General features: G+C 58.6%; 1 protein-coding gene across 4 annotated transcripts; it reads left to right on the forward strand.

Annotated features, from left to right (window-relative positions):
* The first annotated feature begins 1,226 nt into the window (after positions 1 to 1,226).
* On the forward strand, positions 1,227 to 16,977 carry LOC111169836 (PDZ and LIM domain protein 7). 4 transcript variants are annotated; one of them, XM_022564364.3, is made up of 13 exons: positions 1,227 to 1,290; positions 2,246 to 2,351; positions 6,095 to 6,246; positions 6,327 to 6,357; positions 6,813 to 6,931; positions 7,614 to 7,750; positions 7,911 to 7,947; positions 8,934 to 8,995; positions 9,142 to 9,379; positions 10,378 to 10,558; positions 16,147 to 16,267; positions 16,365 to 16,480; positions 16,636 to 16,977. In XM_022564364.3, the coding sequence occupies exons 2-13, from the start codon at positions 2,256 to 2,258 to the stop codon at positions 16,720 to 16,722; spliced, it is 1,377 nt and encodes a 458-aa protein (XP_022420072.2). In that variant the 5' UTR covers positions 1,227 to 1,290; positions 2,246 to 2,255; the 3' UTR covers positions 16,723 to 16,977. The 4 variants fall into 4 exon arrangements, with proteins under 4 accessions (XP_022420072.2, XP_022420073.1, XP_089761224.1 ...); XM_022564365.3 differs by lacking the exon at positions 6,813 to 6,931 and adding an exon at positions 7,335 to 7,351; XM_089905098.1 differs by lacking the exons at positions 8,934 to 8,995; positions 10,378 to 10,558.
* Positions 16,978 to 17,188: the final 211 nt, after the last annotated feature.

Raw genomic sequence — 17,188 nt, forward strand, 5'->3', positions numbered from 1 at the left:
GGTAAGAGAAAAGCTGAGAAACCACCATTGATTTGATAACCTGGAAATCATTATAGACCTTTTGAAGAAGAAATTAATTCAGAGGACTGGTGGGGACAAGAGCCTGACTGGAGTGGGTTCAAGAGAGAACGGGAGGAAAGCAAGGGTGGCAGGGCGATAGACAACTCAGAGGAATTTTACTCTCAAGGGGAGTAGAATAAAAGAGAGATAGCTGGAGAGGGATGTGGGATCAAGAGAGAATTTCTTTAAAGATGAGAACGCTTACATCGGTTTCTGTAGTGAGGGGGCGATGCAGAAGATGATGGTGGAGGGGGGAGAATAGCATGGGCCATGCCCTAAAAGGAGTTGAGAGGTGAACGCCTATTCGTCCACCCACACACTTCGGTCCCTGCTCAATTTCCCCCGCCGCCTGCGCTTAGCTGCGGGGGCTGAGCACTGGGGCAAAGTGGGGACGCTGACACCACCATTGGAGGCGCTGCACGCTCTGGAGCGGGATACCAGGACACAACCCATCGCGACAGTCAGCGCTGAGCCGTGGTTGCAGGGCCACAGGCTGCTGACTGCCGGGGGTCGGGGATAGGAGTAAGGGCAGGGCCCACAGGTCAGGATCGGGGCCGAGCCAAGGGCCCTTCCACGTCCGTCCGCTGCCATTATTTTCTGCCTTCGGTGGAGTGTTCTGCAAACTTAACTTCAAGCTCCCCTGTGTCCTCCTCCACTAACCCCACCTCGAGGCACCCCCCCCCCCACAACTCTCTACCAAATCCGTCCGATTTAGAAATTCTGGAGCCGCCAATGGCTGTGCCTTACGCCAAACTGTGCCTGTCTTCACGGCGGCCCTGAGAGGCGAGTATTATTGTCCCATTTTTCCGAGTTGGAAACTAAGGTTCAGAGATGACTGAGGTCCAGATCTGTCTGGTTTCCAAGGCGGCTTTCCTTTCATTCCTCCAACGGGAGGCGCAAGGGGCCAGGAGAACGGCGGGTCGGGCTCCGGGGCAAGGAAGGTGTCCAGCAGCCCAGTCCCCGCCCAGGCCCCGTCCAAGCCCCGAGGGCCGTGTCTTACAGCTCAAAGCGAGATGGGACTTCGTGATTCGGCGGAGCGGAAGGATTGGGTGGGGCTTCCCACCGCCCGAGAGGCCGTGACTCTGACAGGGGCGTGGTATCTGGCTCCGCCCCCTTACGCGGGCTCAAAGCGGACGACGGCCACGGGGGCGGGGTCAGAACTCGGGCGGCGGATCCCAACGCTGCTCTTTGGAGATCGCCGGCGAGCAGCGCCCCGGCGGGGCCGGGCAGGTACATGCGACAGCGCGGGGCGTCTCGGGCAGGACCAGGCGGGGAGCAGAGGCCTACTGGGGACCACAGGGGGTACTGGGGGTCTTAGCCAGCTCTGCGCTTCCTCCGGTGGGCCGGAGCCCCTACCCCCGCCCCCGCCTTCCTGCGGCAAAGCCGGCTGCGGCGGGGCTGATTGGCGCCTGCGCCGCTCCCTACTCCCCGGACTCGGCCAGTGCATGGGGCCCGGGCGGGAGAAACTGAGTCACGTCTGGATGGTAGCAGGCCTGTGTGGGAGGCACCACCCCCACTGAGCTCCACGATGAATCCCCTTCCTTGGCCACGCTTTGGAGTCCCAGCCCCCACCAGCCTCCGCAGGGGCCGCGCCCCCTCGCAGTCCCCCCCTAGCGCCCAGGGGTCCCGCCCTGGCTCCCAGCAGCTTCGACTGGGCCTGGAATGGCTAGGACCCGCTCCAGCCGCCTCCCTCCCCACCCCTCCCCCTCGCGTCCGAAGCCCCTGTGTGCTCCCTCCGCTGGCTCTCCGCACAGTGTCAGCTTACATGCCTTATATAGTCCGAGCAGGCTCGAGTCGAGGCCTGCCTGCCGGGACCTGGGGGCGGGGGAGAGGAGCGCCGGCCCCGGACTGGCCTTGCCGTCCAGTCCGAGGCTCAAGGTTGGCTTGGGAGGAGGCCGTGCCAAATTAGCCCTGCGATCCACTCCTGGATGAGAGGAACCTCAAGACTGGATGCGGGCTCCCCTCACCCTCCCAGTTCCTTAGGGAAGGGGGGTTGCCCCTGTCTTTCTAAAGTGAGGTCTGCCAGCTAGTAGCCCAGCCAAACCTAACAAGGTGCCCGCCTACCCTCCCCCTGGGTGTGCTCAGCGTCTGCCCGTGCCTGCCTGGCACTAGTCCGAGGCTGGTGTCCTGTGATGGGCCTGCCTGTGCACCCACTATGCATCACTCACCTTTTCTCTCCTCTCAGGAGCGGCACCATGGATTCCTTCAAGGTGGTGCTAGAGGGGCCAGCACCTTGGGGCTTCCGGCTGCAGGGGGGCAAGGACTTCAATGTGCCCCTCTCCATCTCCCGGGTGAGCCTAGGTTGAGACAGGGGCTCCTTCAGGAATCTTTGGGTACTCAGATCTCCAGTGAGTGATGGGAGGAGTCTGAGCAGGAGTGAGCTGAGGCCAGTAGGCCAGGAGGTGTCCAGGTCCAGAGATGTGGGCTCCTGCCACAAGGACTCCCAACTAGGCAGATACTAGGAAAGGAGCTCCCACACTTCCACAGCACTGCACTGTATCTGATGCCAGTCCACGAAGCTCCTGGGGCCACCTTCGAGGCTCAGGGAGATGCCATTTCTGGAGGAGGGGAGCCTCAGGTCTCCAGGAAGGGTCTAAGTTGCTTCAGGGAGCAATGCTTGGAGCTGGACCCCAGGCAGGGCACTCTGACTGCAGGATCTCACTTCATCCTCATTGCCACCCAAGGAATAGCAACTGTCATCCTGTTTATCCAGTTGAGATAACTTGGAGAGGTGAAGGGGCTCCTTCAGCGATTCCATGGCAAAGCAGGGATTGGAATTCAGGCACAGGGATGGCCTGCAGTTTTTGTGGGTGGGTGGGTTGACTCTCCCCAGCCTATGTGAGGACCTTTATCCCAGCCACTGGTCCCATTCAGGATGCAGTGGCCTTTGACCCCAAGCAGGGGTTGGGACCGGGCTCTAGGGCTGTGACTTCAGTTCCCAAGAGCCTGTTCTGATGGGGGTGGAGCTGAGGGCTGGCTCCTCCCTACGGCAGGGGGATTGCCTTATAAGCCCAAGAATGCAGTCCCATGCTGGGATGGCCAACTGGTGGCTGGAGTCTGCAGAGCTGGAAAAAAGCTGGCCTAGGCCTGGACCCCTGAACCCCATGAGTGGGCCCCTCAGCTGATCACCACCAGGCTGTGGCTCCAGCTGTGGGGTCAGTTGTGGGACATAGAACAAACTGCCCGCACTGAGAGCACGAGGCCAGCCCTTGGGTTGGTGTCTCTGACTGTGGCCTGGGGGTCAGGAGGGGGTGGGGACTTCCTGTCACCATATCCGCTTGTCCAGAGAGGCCCACCCAGGCTCCTGGTGGGCAGGCAGCTATTGGCAGGAAGCCCAGGGCAAGCACAGCCTGGAGGGGGCCAGAGGGCCCAGCTAGAGGGGGCCCCAAGGCAGAGTCTGTCAGAGTTGGGCTTGGTGGCCAGGGCAGGCAGGCAGTCACTGTTCCCAGGGACCCTTCCACAGGGTTCCCTGGAAGCTGCCCTACCAGCAAGGTAGCCAAGGGCAGTGGTGTCCCTACCACATACACCTATCCCACACCCAGTTCTCAAGCCTTGCCAGCCCTGGAAACCTACCCTATACTCCCCTCCCTGGGAAAGTGCTGGCCAGTGTGGCTGGGGCCTTGGCTGACCTCTGAGCCTCAGTTTCTTCATTGGTGGGGATGGGCAACAAAGTAGCCTAAGGGGTGGACTTTCAGATGTGGCCTGTTGGGGGCACTCTGAGCCCAGGCTCCCTTGTCAGCAGCCCCAGCATGTGGGTGGGGCCACTAGCCGAGCCCATCCCTGGATTTGGACCTAGGCCCTGGTGGGTGGGTGTGTGGGGTGGTCTTTTCTGAGCTGGGCTGGCACCCTTTCTCTCCCCTGACCCCAGCATGGAGGGGGGCAGGGAGGGGCTAGGGCTGGCTGTAGGCCCGGGCCTGGGAGATGAGGTAATGTCTGGGACTTGGGGGTTGGGCTGCTCAGTGGAGCCCTCAGGCTGACTCACCCCCTACTCCATGCAGTGTCCAGCCCCCTGGCTTTTTCCCTCCTTGGTCCCTTGGGCCCTCTTGCTTCTCTCTCCAGACACACCCCGCCCCCCCTGCCCCCCCCTTCTGCTTCTGTCTCCACCTCTCTGATCACTCCCCTATCCCTCCTGTGCTTCCTATCCTCCTCACTCGAGAGAAGGAAGTAGTCCCCAGCTCCCCAGCTCCTCTCTGGGAGCCAACTGCTCCTGCTCAACCTGAGACCCCCACCTCAGGCTTAGCCCACACCTCCCAGGAGCCAGCCAGTGTGGGTAGGGAGTGGCCAGACCAGGTTTCCCGTCTACTGACTCACCACGACCTTGAGTAAGTCACTTCCTTGCAAGGGCGTCACTTCCCCATGCCCATTATAAGGGGTTGGATTGGAATAGAGGTAAGTAGGGGATCCAAGCCCTAAACCCAGCTAGGAGGTCAGGGGGTCTTTCCAGCCAGAGGGCTGACCCCTGAGTTGGGCCCCAGCTCTCAGCAGAGATGGCCTGGTAGGGTGGGGCCTTAGGGTCAGGGTCCTGGCCTTGCCTCTTGAGTTGCTAGCTGGGTAACTTGAAGCAAGTTACTTAACCTCTCTGTTTTTCCATGTGTAAAATAGGTATATTCCCAGACTCTACTCCACAGGGTTGTTGAAGGATTCAGTGTGTGGCAGTACTAGGTACTCAATAAGCGTAAGCTGCTATTACCATTTAGCAGGTGAAGAAAGGGCCACCCAGCTGTCTTACCCTTCTAACTTCCCAAGCATGAAATAGAGCCATCAAACCCAGTTCTCCCTTCTTGCCCTAGTGCCATTAGTCTCTGCATCTGGTCCCTCTGCCATCTCTCTGGAACCCCTTACCTCCTCTCTCTGCCTCAACTGAGTCTGAGCATCAGCCTACCTGATGAGCCTCATGGGGCCACAGGCAGCCTGTACCCCTCAAATCTCACTGTGAATTTGCCTCCCAGCACTTCCCCACAAACCTGCTCAATGCCAGGCCCCTTGCCAGATGGCCAGGCAGCCCTGTGGGCTTAGACTTATGAACAGCAGTGCCACTCCCGCCTGTGTTGCTGCCACTAGGCTAGAGGGCTGGGAGGGCCCAGTGGGGTTCTTCAGGGTCACCTCTATCTGGACCCTGGCAAATAACCCCCCCTTGGCCTTAAAACTGCTGTTGGTTCCTCCCAATCTCAAGGCCAAATCCTGGTTCCTTCCAGCATTTGAGGCCTTCGTAAATAGCTGGACTCTCTCACACCATAGGCAGCCCATCCCACTCTCCTTTCGCCAAAGCCCACCACTTCCCAGAAGTCATCCTGATGGTTTCAGCTCATGCTGGCGGTGACCATTCTTTCCAGCCTAGTATTGCTTCTCATTTGCCATGGGAACCAGGGATTCACAACTCAGAGCCTGAAGGATTGGGAGCAGAGGGTGATGTGGCAGTTGAGGGCTTGGGGGTGACATCCGTATTTATTTACAACCTGTGAAGCCCCAGCTGACATTTTGGACCCCATTCAGTCACACTGATCACCAGGAACCTAGAGGTGGTGGGGCCTATTCCTGGTGCTCAAAGTGTTCCGGTAGATCCCTGATGATGGCCCCAGGACAGGGTGCTAGGAATGTAAGAGGTCAATGAGAGCACCCAGCAGTGCTCAGGGAGGTACATGCCACACGCACAAGCCAGAGGGCATGTCTGGTGGGTGGAATGGCCTGGGCGAGAGGCCAGCAGGGGCCTCAAAAGGCTGCGGCTGGAGCTGAGAAGCTTGGCTTTTAGCCTGAAGGTGGCTGCTTGTTGATGTCAGCAGTTTCTGGACTGTGGGGAGGGTCCCCGGAGGTGAACGAATAAATAAGCAGGGTGATTGGGGCGATGGTGAGGCTCAGGTGAGCCCCACCCCCTTCCAGATGGCTTTAGTATGCAGCAGCTGCCCAGAAATATGTTGAATGAAGAGGCCTCTGGGTTCTGCAAGTGGGGCAGCTAAGGAAAGGCAGGGGTGGCTGCTGTTGGCCTGAGTTTGGCCTGCAGAGCCTTGGGCCTCCACGATCCTCTGTCTCTCCATAGCTCACTCCTGGAGGTAAAGCTGCGCAGGCCGGCGTGGCCGTGGGCGACTGGGTGCTGAGTATCGATGGTGAGAATGCGGGGGGCCTCACACACATCGAAGCCCAGAACAAGATCCGTGCCTGTGGGGAGCGCCTCAGCCTGGGTCTCAGCAGGTATGCGGGCGCTGAGCAGGCCTGGCAGGTGGGCATGCCATTGGGGCTGCCCATCAACACCCCTTTCCCTTCTCTTTTAGGGCCCAGCCGCCTCAGAGCAAACCGCAGAAGGTATGTGAGGGGCTTGGGACATCTGGGTGGCAGGCGGGGTGGGATTGGACGTCCGGGCTGACCTGCCCTCCCTTGTGCAGCCTTGGTACCCCCATCCCTGGCCGGGAGTAGAGGGTGGAGGCCAGAGCTGGGGAGTCTGGGGACTGGGAGTTGGGCTGGGGGCTGCCGCACGGTCAGGGTACCACGCGTATCTGCCTGTCTGTCCGTCTGCCTGTCTGCCTCCCGCCGGCCTGTGCTGCAAGCTGCTCTAGTACGCCCTCGCCCTCGGGCCGCGTGGGCTGAGATCATCGCTCCCAAATGGGCCCCTTGAAACCCGAGTCGCCCCTTCCCCGTAGCCTCAGGCCAGATGTGTGGGGGTGGGGCTGGAGCGCCGCAGTCCTCTCCGAGCCAGAGGGGCACCCCACTCTAGCCAGGTCCCCGCCCCTGCCCGCCCTGCCCGCTCTGTCTCCGCCCAGGCCCTGGCCCCAGCCGCGGGCCCCCCGCGGTACACCTTTGCACCCAGCGCCTCCCTCAACAAGACGGCCCGGCCCTTCGGGGCCCCCCAGCCCGCTGACAGCGCCCCGCAGCAGAATGGGTACGTCCACCCTGCCCGCCCACATCCCTCCTGCCCGCCCACCGCCCACGCCGTCTGTCCACAACCCCACGCCCGCCCGCTGCCCGCTGCTGCTCAGTCTGCGCTGCGCCCCAGCCCGGCCGGAACCGTGCGGCAGCGACCCCTGGCGGCCAGGGCGGGGACTGCAGGCACAGGGCCCCACCGAGGGTGTGGCTCCTGCCTGGGCACTGTCCTCCTGGAGGCTCTGAACGAGGCAGCGCCCCCTCGCTGGTGGCCTGGGGTTGGGGTTTAGTGTCGGGCTGTCTGAGCCCTAGACGCTCAGTGCAGCCTTGCCTCAAGCTATTCTGACCCCTTGCCGTCTTTCTTCCTCCCCTTGTCTATTTCTTTGTCCCTTTACCTGTCCATGTGTCTATTTCCTTCACAGGTGCAGACCCCTGACAAGTCAGTGAGCCCCCTCTGCCTGTCCCTCTCTTTCTTCCTTTTGGCACTCTGGGTGGTGGCCCCTCCCCACCCTGGCTGCCCTACTCTCACCTTGACTGCCCTCCTCCCCTCTCACTTACCTATCCAACCTGCCACCCAGCAGGGCCCTGGCCTTGCCCTTCCCCACTCTGCCATCACCATAGCCCACATGTACCAAATCTGGGGAGGGGCTGCCCCCACTGCCCACCCCAGCACGAGGTTCTGAGCCACACCCTCCCTGCAGACAGCCGCTCCGACCGCTGGTCCCAGATGCCAGCAAGCAGCGGCTCATGGAGGACACGGAGGACTGGCGGCCGAGGCCTGGGACAGGCCAGTCCCGTTCCTTCCGCATTCTCGCCCACCTCACGGGCACCGAGTTCAGTAAGTGCCATCCCAGGGCAGGGCAGACTCTCTTCCTGGCCCCCGACCCGGGCCTGGGCTTGGCTGGAGCCTGCTCCGGCACCCTGTGACCCTCTGCAGGGCTCAGGGCTGGGGTGGCCTTCTGTCTGCTCTTGGTCAATGCCTGCCTCTGCCCTCTCAGTGCAAGACCCGGATGAGGAGCATCTGAAGAAATCAAGGTAACAGGACGAGCTCCAGCCCCTCTTTCTCACTTCCTGCCTCTCCCATTCCACCCACCATCCTGTGTCTGCTCCTGGCCATCCCTAGCCAGGCTTCTCCATTCTCCTTCCTTTCTTCAGTCCTTCCTCCCTTCCTCCCTTCCTCCCTTCCTCCCTTCCTCCCTTCCTCCCTTCCATCTCTCCTTCCTTCCACTTTCTCCTCCTTCTCTCTCTGCCCCTCAGGGAAAAGTATGTCCTGGAGCTGCAGAGCCCACGCTACACCCGCCTCCGGGACTGGCACCACCAGCGCTCTGCCCACGTGCTCAACGTGCAGTCGTAGCCTGGCCCTCGCCGGCCGGCTGCCCTCTCTGCCTCTCTCTTTCTGTTCCTCCTCCCAGGCACCACCCCCCCACCCTTGGTGCCTCCAGCTTCTGCCTACCTCACCCCTGCCTATCCTGCCCCTGGACTGAGCCTCCTACTGGCCTGGCCTCGGCTGCCCTCCTGGCACAGGGCCCGGCTCCATCTGACACTGTCTTCACTCTTTGCCCTATGGTACTGCCGTCTGCCAGGTCTGTGCTGGCTTAGGCATGAAAATAAACATGCTCGGCCCTGCTTTTTCTGCCTCTGTCTTCTATCTTTGTAGGCTTGGTTTGCATTTGGGGTAAGGGGGTGTTAGATGGATAAGATCCAGTATGGGCCCTGCCAGTTTGGGTCTCAGTGGGTGGGGGTACCCAGAAAAGGGGGCCCTGCCATCAGAAGGAGACCCAAGAGTTGCCCCAGAAGTGAGAGCCTTGCTCCACCTCCCAGCCCTGTGCCACAGACCAGCCAGCTGGAACCTGGCTAGGAGAAGCTGCCCTACCCATCCCTACCCCACTGGGACCTGGAGTCCAACCCAGCAGCTCTCATGCACCCACGCATCTCCCATGGGGCCAGCAGGACCAAGGTTGGGGGGTGGAGCCATGCCAGGAGCCTTAGCCGTGCAGGGCCTTGAATGGCAGATCTTACAGCCAGGTGCCCAGGACAGAAGCCCCAGCCCCAGCTTCAGCTACACCCCAGGAACCCTGGCCTGGTGAGAGAGAGTGGGCTCGGGCCTGGGGAAGGGGGGGTAGCCTCCAGAGGCATGGGGGTGGGCCCCTCCAAGCTGCCCCGGGGTCTCCCCACGGTCCTGTGGCGTCCCTGGGCACCCCCCTGGAGTCACTTTCCTGGCCTTGGCAGGCCCTACCAACCCCAGCCCTACCAGCCGCCCGCCCTGGGCTGTGGACCCTGCGTTCGCCGAGCGCTACGCCCCGGACAAGACCAGCACGGTGCTGACCCGGCACACCCAGCCAGCCACACCCACGCCCATGCAGAACCGCACCTCCATTGTGCAGGCTGCCGCTGGAGGGGGCCCTGGAGGCGGCGGTGGCAGCAATGGCAAGACTCCCGTGTGCCACCAGTGCCACAAGGTCATCCGGTGGGTGGCCCTGTTCCTTTCCTACCGTGGTCTTTCCTGACCTCAAGTCCAGCCCTGGTGTCTTTCTGATCTCTGCTCCCCCATCTATCTCCCCACTCATCTCAGCCGCCCCTGCGGGAGGATGAGGATTCGGTTCCCTATTGGAGTGAGGGTAGGGACCTGGGCTGGTTCCTCAGGTTCTGAATCCCGCACTCCTTACCCGCAGCCCACCCGTCATTAGCCTCTGTTCAGCATTTGCCCTGGTGAAATGGAGGAAGTGCCAATGACACAGCCAAGCTGCAGCCCTAGACTCGCTGCTCTCTGGGCAAGGAAGGGCCTCCCCTTCCCAGTCCCTCTGCCTCTCTCCTTCCTGCTCACTCGGTCTCTCTCCGCTAAGCCCCTGAAGTCCCTCCCTCTCTGCACTGCTCCCCGGGGCCCAGCAGAGTCACACAGCCCCCCAGAATCAGTGTGACAGTGTGCCTTCGTAGTTCTCATCCCAGGCCCTGCACTGCTCTAGATTCCTGTCAGCTCTTAGGCTCTGTGAAGCACCCCCTCCTTCAGACATCCCCATTTCTCTGGGACCTGCAGGGCCCTCCCCAGGCCAGATGGAACAGGCAAGCAGGACAGGGTGGGCACCAGGCTCAGCTCAAGTGCCCACTGGTCTTCAGGGCTCACGGGCACTCCAGGCCTCCTGCCCCCCCCCCCCAGGGCACCAATTCCCTGGGTTCAACTTATTAGGCCCAAATCAGCAGCTCTCACCCAGTGTAACCTTCCTCCTTTTCCAACACTGCCCCTCTCCCTCATCTCCTGTCATCAAAACAGTGCAGCTTTGTCTCTCTTGCTGTGTGACCTTGGGCAAGTCACCTCCCAAGCCTGTTTCTCCCCTATTTGGAGATGGAGAGAATGAACTTTCCCTTCAAGGCTTCATAGTAGGTGTTGGGTAAACCCCGTGGGGTTCTGGCCAGGAACCCCGACTTCGTTTGCATCCATTCCTGCTCATTGCCCTTGCCTCCCGCCAGGGGCCGCTACCTGGTGGCGCTGGGCCACGCGTACCACCCCGAGGAGTTTGTGTGCAGTCAGTGTGGGAAGGTCCTGGAAGAGGGTGGCTTCTTCGAGGAAAAGGGCGCCATCTTCTGCCCGCCCTGCTATGACGTGCGCTATGCACCCAGCTGTGCCAAATGCAAGAAGAAGATCACTGGCGTGAGTGGGGCTGGCGGGTGGCTGGGAAGGCAAGTCTGACCCTTGAGTGTTGAGGAGCGTTGTTGAGCAACTCCTGAGCCTGGGAGCTCTCCCTGCAGGAGCCTATTGGAACCTTACCAGCCTAACAGTCGGGCTGCTATATTGACCTTACTTTTCATTAATCAGGATCCTCTTAACAAATGACCTAAATCCTACTCAAAAGGGCTCAAGCAAGAGAGTGTTGGCACAAATAATCAGAAAGGCTGAGGGGTGCTAACTTCAGGCCCAGCTGAATGCGTATCCCGGGGTCATCAGGAGTCTTTCTACTACTTGCCTCTGGTTTCATCTTTGTTGGCTTAGTTCCCAGCATGCTTTTCCCTAGAAAGCGGCAAAGATGGTGTCACAGTGGCTCCAGGGTTACATCTCCCCAGGTTAGCACCACAAAGTGAAAGAGAGCATCTCTGTGCCAGTTGATGTATAAAGAGTCCCAGTGCTGATGCCCATCTCTGAACCAAGCCCCATGACTCTAATTGGCCAGGCCTGGGTGACACCCCCTCCTGGAGTGGGGTCTGGTGGCCTTGCCTGAACCACAGGACTGGTTCCTTGAAAATAAAACCAGGATGACATTACCCAAAGAAGGGAGGTAAGTGCTAGTCAGGCCAAAACAAGAGATGGCTGCTGTGTGGGGATTGCATTCAGCTTCGGTAATAGAAAACCCCACTGCAGAGGTTGAAACAGAAGGAGTAATTACTTCAATCACAAGAATTCCAGGGGTGGAATAGCAGCTCAAGGATGCCTTTAGGCTTTTCCTCTTTTTAAGTTCCAAAACCCTTAGCATGTAGATCTTTGTCCTCAAGTGTATTGTATCATGGTTGGGGCAGATGCTTTCTCTTAATGAGGTTTTGCCTTTTGACTCTGGAAGAAAAACCAGGAACTTGAATCTGTATCTCAGTTGTTGGAGTTGTTATCCTGTGAGCACCTGGACCATGGGGGAAGCTGGCAAATCCAGTATTTTAGCTTCTGTCCTCTGTAAGGGAGAAAGGCAAAAGAGAAGGGGGTTGTGACAGGCTTTTGGGAGGCTAATGCACTGTGTCTGCCGCCCCTAGTACATATGAAAACGGAAACTCTGAAAGATGACTTGATGGGCTTGAAGGACACAGGACTATTGATTTGCAAAGCCAGAAATTTAGGCTCAAAAACTTGTGATTCAAAATCCTGTTCTTCTCGCTGAGGCTAAATATGCAGCATAGCCTGGCCTGGTCTCCTGCAGGGCAACCTAGCTACCACCCAGAGCTGGGCTTGGGACTTGAGTCAGCACATGTCATGGGTTAAGAGTGATGCACTGTCTACCTTCTCCCATTCGTTCTCTTTACTGAGTGTGGGCAGTATGCCCCACGCTAGGGACACCTCGTGAAGAGACAGGCGTGGCCCTGCCCCCAGGAGCTCACACAGAGGGAGGGGACTCTGAGGGTGTCAGGGGCTCAGCAGCCTGAGGAAAGGGGAGCATAACAGGCAGGGTAACAAGTTGAGGGGGTTTTCAGTTGTACCTGTATGGAAACTGAAGCCCAGAGAGAGGCAGAAATTGCCCAAGGCTGCAGAGGATGAGGGCCGAGCCAGAGCAGCCCCAGGCACTGCTGACTTTCAGCTTGGGCTCTTCTTGCCGCTCATGCTTCTCCCCATTTCTGGATTCATAGGCAGAGCTTCCAGATGTGGCTAGAGAGCTCTGTAGTGATGGTCATGTTAGTGACGATTACCTTGACCGCAAGTGATAGAAAAAATAATGGCGGCTATTACTCACCTAAGAAAGTCCAGAGGTGGGCAATCTGGGACTTGTAGGCAGATCCAGGCTCCTGGATCTTGTTTCTCGGACATTCTCAACATTGGCTTACTTACCACTCGTAGTCCAAGATGCCGCTTGAGCTTCAGGCAAAATTTCCACGTTCCAACCAGCAGGATGTTGGAATGAGAAGAAGGCTCTTGGGAGCCATCTTTAGAAGATGCTGCCACCCAACCCTTCCGCTTCCATCCCATTGCCCAGAACTCAATCGCATGACCACACTGAGCTGCAAGGGAGGCTGAGAAATATAGTCTGGTATAGATATGTGCCCAGCAAAAAATGGGGGTTCCATCAGTAGACTGGAAGGGAAGAAAGGATATTATCACAGTCTTGTGTTGTGGGTCATTTACTATGTGTAGGCATCCAGCTAATCGTACTACGAAGTCAGTTTGATTATTCTCATCTTACAGATGAGGAAATTTTGCCCAAGATCACAGTAATTTCTCCACCAGTCTAGGCCATACCCTGTTGGACTGTTCTAGCAGAACGGGTTGGATCCCAGGACCTTTCTTAAGCTGGCATCTGGGTTTGTTTCCCACAGATCAAGGCCCTTCTGTTCGCTGATGGCCCTGCCTGTGTTGCACGGCACTCTTGTCCCTCCCTGCCCCAGTTTTGGGTGGGCAGCGTTATCACCCAGGCCACAGATGAGGAGGCAAGGCTCACAGAGCCTGACTGGCTCCTGGGTCCTAGAGTAAGCCCAGAGTAAGGTGGCAAGCCCTGCTCCTGCCCTAGCCCAGGCCAGTGGTTCCACAGTGTGGCCCAAGGGCCCTCAGCTTCCCCTCTTGCAGGGGCTCCAGGGCCTGACAGACCCCAGGAAGCTCCTACCTCACCCTCCCATGGGGCAGGAAGCTAACCTTCCCATTTACCACGCGCTTTGGGCTCTGCCTGTGCCTGGTGCTTGGGACTATGCCTGCTCTCGGAGCTCAGAGTGGAGCATGGGGAGAGAAACACAGGACAATCACGTTGTTTCAGCAGAGTTGGAGGGGACACATTAGAGGGGACCTGTCCCCTGGTCTGGGGACCCTCTGGAACACTATGCTCTCAAGGCTCACCACTCACCACCAGCCCCCCTCAGTCTGTGCTCCAGCCACATGGGCTTCTCCATTTTGCCAGTGTGCTGTTCCGTTCACCACAGGACCTTTGCACAGGCTGTCCTCTGCTAGGAATACTCTTTAGCACTCTCTTTACCTCATTTCTTCTCATCCGGGACTCAAAAAGCACTTCCTCAGGGGTACTTTCCCTGATACCCACCCTCCCCACCAGCCCAGGCTCCCCACTGTTTGCTCACTACCTTCCAGTCCTGTTGTCCCATCTCTTCCCCAGGGTGCACTTCATGGGTTGGGACCAGGGCTGTTTTGCTCACACATTATGCTGTGCCCAATATATAGGAAGTGGTCAATTAACACTTGAAGGAGTGGATGGAAGTGGCCTCTAAGCTGAACTTAAAACATGAGTAGGAATTAGCTTGGAGAAGGATCAGGGGAAAGTGCTCCAAGAGGAGGGAAGAGCTGTGTCACAAGGCAACACCCAGGGAGGGTGTGAGATGAGGCGGAAGAGGGGGGCAGGGGCCGTGTTAGAAGTTCAGAGCTGGGGACTTCTGAGGTCAGGTGTGCCTGGCAAGCTTCCCTGGGGCAGGGGGAGACAGCTAGAGGAGGAGAACTGAGCTGCTGGCCCTGGGTCAGCATGGTGGGATGGGAGAGGCAGATAGATTTAGGAAGCTTTGGGCATGAGATAGGGAACACTGGCTCACGGGTTCTTCTGGATACTGGCAGAGACCTGCCTCCCTGCCCATGCTCCCCCTGGGCCCAGCTCTGGGCTCCCCATGCTCCTGCCAAGACCCTGTTCTGTGGGCTCACAGCCAAGTTCCTTCCCCCAACCCTTTGTCTTTTCCTTGCAAAGAGGCAACACCAGGCAGTGGGAAGGGCCAGCTTTGTAGCGAGCCAGACTTGGGCTCAAAACACATTTCCACCGTCTATTGGCTGTATGACCTGGGGCAAGTCACTTTCTCTGGGGCTCACTAAAATGGGGGTGGCAGTAACTTCCTGGCCAGGGTGGTTGAGAGGTATATGTGAGATGTGACAATTTTTTTTTTTTTTTTTGGCCACTCCACACAGCTTGTGGGATTTTAGTTCCCCGACCAGGGATCGAACCTGGGCCCTCAGCAGTGAGAGCATGGAGTCCTAACCACTGGACTGCCAGGGAATTCCTGTGACAGATTTTATAGAGGTCACACGGGCCAGCTGAGAGTTAGGTGCTTCCCACACTTATGTCTTGTCTTACTTGGTCCACACTTCATTTTTAAATTAAAGGCCAACGTTGAAAAACTGGATTTGACTTTAACACCTAGATTTCCACCTGAGCCTTCCAGGCGTTCCTGAATGAAGTGGTCAGCACCACCCCCGCAGGGAGAACAGGTGCTCTCCCACAGCACAGTCCCCACCTGGCCTTGGCAGGCACTGGGTCTGGGACCCCTGGCTTTAGATGTGGGACCATCTTTACAACACCCCTGCAAAGCTGGGATTAGGCTCTCAGTTCAAAAGGGAAGGAGCCAAATGTAAAGAGAAGGTAAAGCTGTTGGGCAAGCCACACAGCTAAGGTCTGGCTGAACTCAAAGATCTGATCCCCCCTCCGGGCTCCACATTGCCTTCTGCCTGCTCCGGATAGGAATGCTGCTGCCCTGGTTGGCCCGGGGGTCCCAGCCCCAGGGAGAGCTCAGCCCACCAGCAGCCTCTGCTTTGGCAGGCCTCCATTGGAGCAGGTTAACTCAACTCACGAGCACTTGTGATGCATACCCATGGACCAGGCACTGTTGGGATATACCTACTAACAGGACAGTTGGTATTTCATGCCCTCCTGGACCTTACACTGGATCAGGAAGAAGAGGGGGGTGGGGAGCAGACAATAAGCAATGACAAAATAGGTAAATTACCTGGTAGTATGTTATGGAAAAAAGGAAAGCGCTATTGGGAGTGTGGCTTTGGGAAGGCGGGTTGGCCTATGAACTGGTGGTGTCAGAGTGGGCCTCATGGAGAAGGTGACCTTTGAGCAGAAACTTGAAGGAGGTGAGGGGTGGGCCTTGCAGGTATCTGATGCAGAGCAGTCCAGGTAGAGGGGACAGCTGGTGTGAAGCCCCAAGACGGTGTGCCTGGTGTGTCAACCAGGGATGAGAGGCCATATGAGGAGAGCAGAGGGACAGAGGCCAGACTTGCTGGCCTCTGGGCCCTTCCCAGGGCTTTGGCTTTTGCTCAGAGAAATGTGGACTAGGCAGGAATTGGGGCAGAGAAGGATGTGGCCTGGCACAGGTTGATATCAGGCTGTAAGGGCAGAGGGAGGAGCACAGAAGCCAGTTTCATGCAGTCATCCAGGTCAGAGGTGCCCAAGGCTCACATCTCACATCAGGGAGGCTGTGAGAAGTGCTCAGAATCTGGACGCATCTTGAAGGTGGACCCAGCAGGATTTCCTGGTGGACCTGAAGTGAGGTGTGGGAGAAAGCAGGGAATTTGGTCCACGCGGATGGAGTTGCCATCAACTGAGATGGAGACAGCTGTGGGAATGCGAGAGGTATGGGGTGCAGAGATTGGGAGCTGAGCTTTAGACGTGGCGTGGTGGACAGCCACGGGGAGACCTCAGGGTTGGAGAAAGAAAGTAGCAGCAATGCGTGTGCAGACGTAACATTTACCCTGAAAGAAAGAGGACCCAAGCCTGCTTTCCTGTGTCCCCGGCTCTGGAGAGGAGGGTGCTGAGCTGCCAAGTGACTGTCGCTTCCTCCCAGGAGATCATGCACGCCCTGAAGATGACCTGGCACGTGCATTGCTTCACCTGTGCGGCCTGCAAGACACCCATTCGGAATAGGGCTTTCTATATGGAGGAGGGCGCCCCCTACTGCGAGCGAGGTATCGGGTGGAACAGGCAAGGAGGCGGGGCTGGGTGAGGGGGCGGGGCGCGGGCAGGGGAGAACCCAGGGGCCCCTTCCTCTCTGTGTGTCTCCAGACTATGAGAAGATGTTTGGCACAAAATGTCGAGGCTGTGACTTCAAGATCGATGCCGGGGACCGCTTCCTGGAGGCGCTGGGCTTCAGCTGGCACGATACATGCTTCGTGTGCGCGGTGAGTGCCCCTCCTCCGACTCAGGCCCCGCCCCCAGAGCCCTGTGTTCTTCACCAGCCTCCCTCCCACCCCTGCCTCTGGGATTCCTAAGAGGTTGGGAAGGGGCCTCTCTTGCCACCTCCAACCCCATGTAACTGGACCTTGGCTGTTCCCAGATATGTCAGATCAACCTGGAAGGAAAGACTTTCTACTCCAAGAAGGACAAGCCCCTTTGCAAGAGCCACGCCTTCTCCCACGTGTGAGCCCCTCCCACCCACTGCTGCCACCCTGCCCTGTCCAGCTGGAGGGGTTGCTGGTTCTGGAGTCATCGCCCCAGATTTCTGGGTAGGGCCAGCAAAAGTTGCCCAACCCCGACTCTTGGCCTGAGCCTGCAGTTCCCCGAGCCCCTGCCCACCCGCTTCACCTCCCCCCACTCCCTCCACCACCTCCGCACACTGGTGCTGGCCTCACCGGCCCCTCTTCACGTCCAGTGCCACAATAAACCTATATCCAGCTGTGTCCAGCGTGCACTTCCCCCTACGCATCAAGAAAGGTGGGATCTGAGGCACGTAGCAGGGTGGAGATTACGTTTTCCAGGGCTTACTGTCCTGGTGGTCCTGTGATGGGGACACGGAGGACGCTCAGTCAGCAGGAGGAGGCAAAGGGGAATCGCATGTGCTGGGCCCAGCACCTGCAGAAGTGGGGGGCACCTGGGCTGGCCTGGCGTGG

The sequence above is a fragment of the Delphinapterus leucas genome, unplaced genomic scaffold (assembly GCF_059928025.1).
Source record: "Delphinapterus leucas isolate spDelLeu-1000000601 "Yukka" unplaced genomic scaffold, BTC_Dleu_Yukka2 spDelLeu_asBTCV2_sq25, whole genome shotgun sequence".
Lineage (NCBI taxonomy): Eukaryota > Metazoa > Chordata > Mammalia > Artiodactyla > Monodontidae > Delphinapterus > Delphinapterus leucas.